Here is a 9,322-nt window from a genome sequence, read left to right as displayed (position 1 = left end):
GGGAACCATGAAGGTCTGTACTAAATGTGCCACCCCATAAAATAGAAATTGATCTTATTGAAAGCAGTAAGTAAAACATTTGCCTGTTGGTGGCACTAGGGATCAGGAAGTCACCAGAGTCAGAAGGATTCATCCTTTGGGGAGCATGAATATACGTGCAAACATTCATGGCAATTCATCAAACATTTGTCGAGGTATTTCCGTCTGGACTCAAAAATGCTTGAAGTTCTTTAATGACAAAACACACTGAACAAAAAAGTAGTTTCTATGTTAGGCACTTTTATTGATTTTGTATTACTGATTCACAAACAAAAGAATTATTGTCAACCTATTAAAACAGATTGGAGTACAGTGTATTTATTCAGAGATTTACATTGATTGAATTTAAATAGACTATGTTAACAGTAGAGGGAATACAGTAAGTGTTAATCCTATCATCTGCATAACAAAATGCAAAAGGTATTTTCTAAACTATCTGTTGGTTTAAACAGAGTTTGGCCAAAATATAAAAAAGAGAGCGAGAATTATTAGTTGGTAGTGTTTTAACCGGGAGGTAAAGACAGGAGTGCTTACAAAAACTAACCGTTAAGGTGTTTGTCTATCCACATAAATAAAGGGAACTCGTCGTTCTACTTCCAGACCTGCTGAATAACAGAATTGTCACACTGTAGTACAGTAATTAGAGTAGTACAAAGCTATGAAAAATATATCAGTGTAAAGGCATAAGAGACTCGCTCAACAATCACAACACCACTACACGACACCATCAAGATTCACACAGAGCTGCTCAGGGGTACGCAGAGTTGCTCTAGACGAGTTCACCGCTTCAGAAATCACAATTTTTATCAAGCCGCGACATTTGCTGTCTTTGGAAAGTAGTTTTGTGTACAATCAATAATGCAAATCAACAGCTATTAGTCATTTTAACTCTGAAAATGTAGAGTACCAATTCACAGTTCAAATTCTATTCTGACATTTCCCAATGTAATGCAGATATCACAGCATCCAACAACAACAGCTGCCTACCCCTAGGCCACACTGACTATTACAATTTCTATCAACTTGGCCTGCCAAGTCTCTCCACTAGAGGACACTCTGGTTCCAACAAAAGGACGACGTGCCACTGCAAACGGTAGGACACAGCAAGAGATCTCCTCTCTATGAGTCAAATCCAGCACAAAGCATGTCCAGACTGAATAAAGCAGACTGTATGCGTGACATGACTCCCAAATCTGTCACATAACTATATCTGCCATTAAATAAAATGGCGAGTAGTTTTAGATTAAGGTCTTTGGATTTTTTCTGAAAATGTGTCTGCTAGTTTGGACCTGGTGGAGATGATAACCACCAACAATATGAACAAAGAAAGAAGCAAAGGTCGCAAGAACAAGCTGACATGAACAAGGTCAAAGGCACAATGAGTAGGTTTTAGAAGAAACTATGTATAGAAATAGAAATCCCTTTCGATATTTGTATAATATTTGTGGCATGTCTGTAACTGCAGACACTGCAGCCCTCTGCCTGTATATCAATCTCTATAAAAAACAAATTGATAAAAGTGCAAGATCGTAAGCACTGGCTAAAGAGAAAGCTACAAGAATGGTGGACACGGCACCAAAAACAACAAGAAATATAGCAAGGTGAGATGTCAAGCAGACAAAGCTTGTTTCAAAACTGCTGATGTTCATTTAGTTGTGTTTACCATTGGCAACTAACACAACTACTCATTGTGCCTTTAAAGAATAGGTTTACATTGTTTCAAGTCTGCCTTTAACAGTTATTTGTTTCTTCCTCTCTACAACAGGTATACAGGGGTCACCTGATACTGCTGTTTGAATGTAAGACAGACATTCCACTCTGTGAAGTCAAATCAAGTAGCTACCTTCTAAAAAAACAGATGTTTTTGCGAAATGTACTCGTTTTGTTGCGATGTCCCTACAGTTCAGCAAGGAAACACAACAAGGAATTTGTTCACTACTTTTTAGTGTCCTTACGAACAGAAAGAACAATTATAGCAAGCAACATATATGTCAGTGTTCAGACTTGAAACCCTGTGAAGCTACCCTGAAGATGTTAGCAAACAGAAAGAAGAAAACACAGATGCACCGTATGAGAGCTGACTGTCCGGAGGGAATGTGAAAAGTGGTCTTTGAGATCGTGTCCATTTTACATTTCAGGGTAATCTAAGAATGGGACCTACATTTGAACTAACGCTGCATAGCACTGAATATGAAGCTTGATATAAATGCATAGGTGTGTATTATAATTTATCATAGATCTGAAAGAATTGTATGAAATCTCATTTTCACATACTGTAATGATCAATACGAGTAATTGAAATTGAAATTGATCAAATCCTTTTTTTTGCTTAGTTTTCTGAGTTTCTACTGGAGATCAACCTCTGTATCTACACCGGTATCTAAAATCTACAGTTATTCATTTTTACCCTAAAAATGGAGGTTTGGGAACCAAAGAGGGGATACCACAAAAAATTGCCTGTTTGGAGAAATTGTGCCGGATGACAAACACATAGTCGCATACACACACACGCACACACACACACACACACACACTGGGCACCCACAGGGGCCACAGCAGGGGGCTCAGCAGAGGAAGATGATGGGAGAATGATGGTTTTGAGTCCAAAGGCAGCGTTTTGTTTCGTCGGAGGAAGCTTTAACACACAAACTCCTGTCTCATGCGGATGATCTGTAGTAAGGCGGCTTGGACGTCTTCATCCATGTGGCCCTGCGTGGAAAAAAGAGCCAGAAAAGAGCTTCAGCTGATCAATCTGCACGGATATTTCCCTCTGTAAGCTCTGTTGTCAATTACGCTTCAGCTCCTGAGAGACACGGTGAACTCACATTAACATTATGGAATAAATTGGGCCGAGTACATATTGTGTTGTGCAGCCTTTTTGAGGTTCCCTGTTTTGATGGACCATTAGCGTTGTTATTATTACATGTTCCCGAATCCATTTTCAAATGATCAGCAGGCTTTCACAACATTTCACTGAGTGTAAACAGATAAAGTACCCCCTGCTTTTGGATTTTGACGCTTCTCTAAAAGTTGGTTTTGACAAACACACAATCATGATTTAATAAAACTGGCAGGGTTTCAAATACATTTCTTTCGGTTTGTCACACAAGCCTTTAATGATCTGTTTCTCCTCAATAATGATGACTGCATGCTAACTACAGTCATGCAGATGCTGTTGTGGCAGCTCCCAATTACTTTCTGTTTCCATAAGGATGTTAGAAATGTATGACTACGAGTAACATCATAATAACATCTGTGAGTGAAGGGAGGTTTGCTTCATTAAATCAGAAAAGGGTTGCAGGGAATGGCCATGGATCTACACAGTGCGGGTTACAGCTAAATGTATGATTCTACCTTCTATGAAATCAAGAGCGTTTTTAATTAAAATCATTAATCTCCTCATTTTCTGTTCACAATTAAATGTGCCCTTCAATAAAGACGGTGAGATGAACTTACCTGTGCTGCACTGAGAAGATGCGTCCTGTAAATGGAAACCACCTCCCTGTGTTGCCTCTCAGCATCCTAATGGAGCAGAGGAGGAAGAGAAGAAGACAACACAGTGCTTATTGTTAGCAACAAATGCACAGTGGTGCTAATACTGACCTGGTGCAGTCACTGAATTTCACATTATTATATATGATACACCCAACTGTTAGGATAAGAACTGCCATTTTTATTTAGTCATGATGTTTGCTGGGAAAAAAATCAACAACAGTAACTGAGATGTTGACTTCTTATTTCCCCTGTATTTATCAACTAAAGGGGATATACATGGTGCGATCACTATTAGTCACTTAGTATGTCTATGCTCCTGTAGTATTTTGGCCCTTTATGAGAACATTTTTATCATCCAGAATATTTTACATTATTTATATTTGACATACTATTTTTCATTTAAATATTATTTGTAATTGTTAATTCTCTATTGCATTTTCAGCATTTTAATAAAAAAAACAAAAACTGCTTCTGTAACAAAAGAGTTTCCCAAATGTGGATCTATCAAGTAGAATATAATAGAATTCTTTATTGTCATTATATAGGTACAATGCAAAATAAACTGATATCTATCTATCTACTTATGGTTGTTTTTAAAACAAGGTCCCTACCTTTCTTAAACAGCACATTTACTAAATGTCTGGGCCCAATTCACTTATTACTCATGGTTTGAAGTAGATAACACAAGGAGAGTTGCTGTGCAGTTTATCCAATGAAACAAAAAGGAGGATATCAATGATAACATGATTTCCATATGTCCACTCACAGCCAGCTGTTGCTGCAGGTTCTTGATCTGGGCGTGGAGTGTGTCGATGTGCTGCGTCTGCCTCTTGTTGGGCGCGTTGCTTGTGATTGCCAGCTGGGACAGACCGTTCAGCGCCTGCTTCAACCGCTCAACATCTGTCAGCAACTCTGTGATCTGACACACAAATATTACAACATTACTTTATGAACCCTTAACAAAACTGAAAGAAGAGTTATATGCCTGGAAAAAGAAACAGATTTTCTTTCAAAGAAACCTGTTTTCTATCTACAGTATAGTACATTAAACGTGTTAAACACACATAATGCCAGCAAAAAAAGTATAACAAAAATAAAACTATGACAGGTGTTTACTACCTTCCTGTCTTTGGCTTCAGTCTGCTGCGCTGACGTCTGAATCCTCTTCTTTAGATCACAGATGGTGCCGAGCGACTCCTCGTATCGTTCCTTCAGCTCCCTCACTTCCCTCTCGATGGCGCGTCCCTTCTCCGTGACCTCCTCCATCTCTGTGCGGGCCCTGCCCTCCCCCTCCCTGGCGTGCTGGGCCTCCCTGCGCGCCTCGTCTCCCCCCTCTGTGGAGCTCAGTAGTTTGCTGCTCAGGGCGTTGGCCTGCTCCTCCAGCTGCTGCTTCTCCTTCTTCAGCTGCTTTATTTGGTCTTCTTTGTAGCGGTGATTCTCCAGAGCCTGTGTGGCCTGCAGGAGCTCAGATTGCAGGGCGGACACATCTTCGGCTCTCTGGGCGTTGTTCTCCTCCTCTTCACGGAGAGCCAATCGAAGCTGGGTGACCTCGGCCTGCAGGGCTTCCTGGGCCTCGGCTTGATGATGCAGCAGGGACGCTTGATCCCCGCGGCGTTCCTGAACCTCTCTCTGCAAGGCGCCCACCCTCTGGGCCTCCTCCTGCTGAGCCTCTCTGGCTTTCTTACAGTCGGCCTGCGCGTGCTGCATGGCGTCATGGAGGGCTTTAAGCTCCGTGTCGTATGTTGCTATCCGAGTTAACTCTGCTTTCAGACGCTCCTGGAGGTTCTGGATCTGAGCCTTGCTCAGGGCCTTCTGCTCTTGAAGATCAGCCTTCTGAAGCGTTGCCTCCTTGTGCTGCTGCTCCAAGCTGGCCAACTTCTGAGTTAATTCCTCAATGTGACCCTTGAACTCTTTCTCCACATTCTTGTGCTTTTCACTGGCAGAGTCTAGTCTCTGTTGGACAGATTCACTCTCAACCTTTAGTTTGTCTTTCTCCTGCTGGTTGCCCTCATTGACAGACCTCTCCTTGTTATACTTCTCTTCTATTTCCAACAGCTTTACTGTCAACTCCTTCACCTTGGCACTGTGAGAGTGCTCCTTCTCCTCCGCCGCCGTCAGTGGGATGAACTTTGACAGAATAGCCTCCTGAATGGTATCGAGTTCTTTCTTCTGCGCCTCCAGTTCTTGGGTGAGCTTGATGGTTTCCTCCTGAGCGGACACATACCTCCCTGACACTTCGTTAGCTTTGTTCTCTGCCTCCACAATTGCAGCATTCAGCTGGTCTGCGATAGCTTTGTGCTCTTTTACACTTATATATTCTTTTTTCATCTCCAACAGGGCTTTGTCCAACTTTTCTTTCGACTTATCGTTTCCTTCTTTCATATTCTTTAATTCTTCTGCACTTTCTTTTCCCTTGGTCTCCAACTTCAATATCTCAGCTTTGGCTCTCTCCAAGGTGGAGCTCAACTCCATCTTCACTTGCTCGTGCTGCTGCCTGGGAACGTACTCTCCCTCCAAGCTCTGTTTCAGAGTCTGGCTCTGCGTGCTCAGCTGCACACACTCTTTATCTCTGTCTTCACATCTGCTCTGCAAAGCTTCAAGTTTCTTCATCATGTCGGCGTTCTGAGACCTCAGAGCGTCCATCTCACCTTGGTGTCTCTCGCTGGCGCTCTGCACACTGCTCACTGCTGTCTCCTGCAGCGCTATCCTCTCGCTCTGAAGCTGCTGGACTTGTGCCTCTGCTTTTCCGTAACGTTCGCTGGCTTCTACCAGTTTGTCCTCTAACTCCTCCAAAGCTGTCACCATGTTCCCCCGGGCTTCATCGTGCATCGTCATGGGTACGAAGTCGCTCTCCATCCTGCTGTTGAGCTCGTCAAGCTGCTCTCGTAGTATATCCCTCTCCTCCTCACTTTCCTCCACCTCCTGAATGAGAGACTGGCTCTTGGTAGTCACGTCCACCAGTTTCCTTTTCAGAGAAGCATTCTGCTCTTCGAGAGCCTTCAGGATCCTCTTCTGTTCCTCAGCAGCCCCCGCTCCTCCCTGGGATGAGGGACTGTCCAGCTTTCGGTGAAGCTCTGCCACTTCCTCCAGCACGCGATCGTAGTCCTCCCTCAGCTCGGCGATCTGCCGTTCCTTCTCGTCGACTGCGTTGCTCAGCAGGTTCTTCATGTTGTCAAACTTCTCAGCTGGTACCGTGTGGCCCTGTTTAGCCAGGGTGTCCTTCAAATTGGTTTCCATTTCTAAAAAGGCTTCTGCTAGTTCATCTCTTTCTGCAGTCAGCGCCTGCAGATCTTGGTTCAGACTTTCTGCCTCTGTTGCCAGCTGGTTCTCGCTGCTCTTGTACTCCTCCAAGGCCTTCTCGCTCTGTTTCAGGCGATTACGAATGCGACCCACTTCGGCGGAAGCTCCTTCATACTTGGCCTTGATGTCCTGGAGCTGGGCGCGCAACTCTTCGGCCCCCTGGCCCCCCAGGTGTTCCTTAACAGCGACTACATGGGCCTGCAGCTGTTTGACCTTACACTCAGAGTCCAGCATCCTCTTCTGGACGTCGCCCAGGGCGTCCTCCAGCTCTTGGACCTGCTGGTCGGCCTGTTTCTGGATGGTGTCTCGGCTCTGGACCAGCTCCTGGCACTCTCGGTTTTTACGGTTCAGGGCGGATTGAAGCCGTGCCGCATCTTCATCCGAAGCATGCTGTCTCTTCTTGACCTCATCAAGTTCTTGCAGGAGTGCGTCCAGTTCCCCAGAGACTGCCCAGCCCACAGTGGACGGACCCTTCTCTGAAGATCTGGAAAGCGAACGCGCCATGGGAGCATTCTTGAGCATCTGCAGAGAAAGATGAAATACATATTAAATCAGCATTAATAGTCATTTTTATTTAAGCCCCTTCATTCAAAAGTTAAAAAGGTTCCTCAGCTTTCTTTGCCTTCTTAGTTGTAATTCTCTAGGGCAATGAGGATCTGAACAATGTATAAGCAGTTTCATTTGTATGCAGGTCCTAACTCAACACTGCATTTTAAGCGTTTGAAAGCCATGTGGAACTGTTCCACAGATAAACACGTACCTGATCAGAATCCAGGCTTTGAGCTTTTTTCACCAAAATGTTTTCTTTACCTGAAAGACAACAGGGTACAACATTCAAACCTCCTCATACTCTGCAGCTGAACTTTGAAATAATCTTAACAAATGTTTCTCAATGCTTACCTTTGATGACAGACTGTCCAGAGTAATCTCCCTGTGAAACAAAACGATACACATACTCAATACAAGTGTTTGGGGCTTTTTAGAAGGATATTATTTTATAAGACTTTTTAGACTTACAAAATATTTTTTCTTTTCTTTTTAAAATCTACTGTCTAGTTCACTACAGTCATTATCCTTTTTAGAACCTAAACCAAACATACAGTGTGTTTTAAGTCTGAATAATAATTATATCATATTTTGATATATTGAGGAAAAGAAGGCTCAAAGTAGAACACATTTATAAATTCGCTGACCAAAGTACTCCGGAGCTGGACTTTGACCGTTTCTGGGCCTCGAGCCCCTTCCTCTCTTTCTTTGGTACCACGTAGCACTTTCAACATGTCCTTCTGATCCAAGAGGAAGGAAAAACAAAGCACATCAAGAAATGACTATATTGAATTATTGAGAGATGGCAAACACACAAAATGACGCTTAACGAAATAAGTAAAAAAGCTTAAAATTAACTTTTATTTACTTATCATTGTGTCATGTATCATTCATCAGTTCAGGAACAATTGATCTTATTCATGACATATAGAAGGGCATGCATCGGAATTATATGTATGCACAAAGATATGTGAGAGGTTCGTACGTTTTTGTGATTTTAAAGCTCTTTTGCCCTACTTCCAGACGAAAACATAATTTATTTATAGTTTGTTTTAGGAAGACTATTTTCTACTATCCTGAATGTGTGGACCTGGTAAGATGTTATTAAGTTAAGTAACAATCGAGTTGCATTCAAACTGTGACACCTCCCGTTTTCTTTCCTTCACTTCCAACAGCTCTGTGTTGATACAGCACCACTCACTTATGTTTAGGTCTCAGAGGTCATACGGTAACTTAACACTGTCTCCACACCACACTAATGACTGCTACGGCTGAATAATAATGACACGTTCAATACAATGTGTATCAAGGTTCTTTAAAACAAATGTAACCAAGGAAACAATAGGAGAACAAAACAATTGATAATGAGGCAAACCATGTCCAATAAATCATTTACTTCATACCTCTTTCTGAGTGTCTCCTACAGTGACCTTTTCCTGTAGATGAATACAAAAAGATTGTAAATACAGTCAATTGAGTAACCGACAATACTCCAATACAATAGAATGTTGTTAGATATTATTCTGGCAGCTATTACTGAGCAATCTATTATGCTCACTGAAAAAGAAACACATGAGATTAAAAACGTATGATGAGGAAAATAAATAAAGAGAGCACGACTATTTCTTAGCTTTTATATTGTTATATTTGATTATATCTCACTAGACCTTTAGTTTAGGACCCTCAGATCTACCCACCCACAGATATAAACAGTATTCAAATGAGAAACATGCATGTTTTTTCACCTGTGTGAGCTGTTGCTGCAGCATGTTGACCTTATCCAGCAGGGCTCTCTGATCCTGCTGGTATTTCCTGAGATTCTCCTGCAGGCCCTCGTTCTGCCTCTCCAAGTCCTGAACACACACACACACACACACACACACACACACACACACACACACACACACACACACACACACACACACACACACACACACACACA

At 42.4% G+C, this 9,322-nt stretch overlaps 1 protein-coding gene across 5 annotated transcripts in view; it reads right to left on the bottom strand.

Annotated features, from left to right (window-relative positions):
- Window positions 1–259: 259 nt before the first annotated feature.
- Window positions 260–9,322, bottom strand: part of uacab (uveal autoantigen with coiled-coil domains and ankyrin repeats b) — a 57,542-nt gene continuing 48,479 nt past the window's right edge. For 4 of the 5 annotated variants that reach the window (XM_010776280.1, XM_010776283.1, XM_010776284.1 and 1 more), the window contains 9 exons: window positions 9,126–9,233; window positions 8,784–8,816; window positions 8,028–8,120; window positions 7,735–7,765; window positions 7,595–7,644; window positions 4,654–7,356; window positions 4,301–4,453; window positions 3,496–3,561; window positions 260–2,748 (listed from right to left, as the gene is read on the bottom strand). In XM_010776280.1, coding sequence (XP_010774582.1) covers window positions 2,677–2,748; window positions 3,496–3,561; window positions 4,301–4,453; window positions 4,654–7,356; window positions 7,595–7,644; window positions 7,735–7,765; window positions 8,028–8,120; window positions 8,784–8,816; window positions 9,126–9,233 — 3,309 coding nt within the window. In that variant the 3' untranslated portion in view covers window positions 260–2,676. The remainder of the gene's footprint in view (window positions 2,749–3,495; window positions 3,562–4,300; window positions 4,454–4,653; window positions 7,357–7,594; window positions 7,645–7,734; window positions 7,766–8,027; window positions 8,121–8,783; window positions 8,817–9,125; window positions 9,234–9,322) is intronic. The other variant, XM_010776281.1, reaches the window with a different exon arrangement.

The sequence above is a fragment of the Notothenia coriiceps genome, unplaced genomic scaffold, assembly GCF_000735185.1.
Source record: "Notothenia coriiceps isolate Sejong01 unplaced genomic scaffold, NC01 NC01_scaffold00016825, whole genome shotgun sequence".
Lineage (NCBI taxonomy): Eukaryota > Metazoa > Chordata > Actinopteri > Perciformes > Nototheniidae > Notothenia > Notothenia coriiceps.
This window is presented reverse-complemented; position numbering and strand designations above follow the sequence as displayed.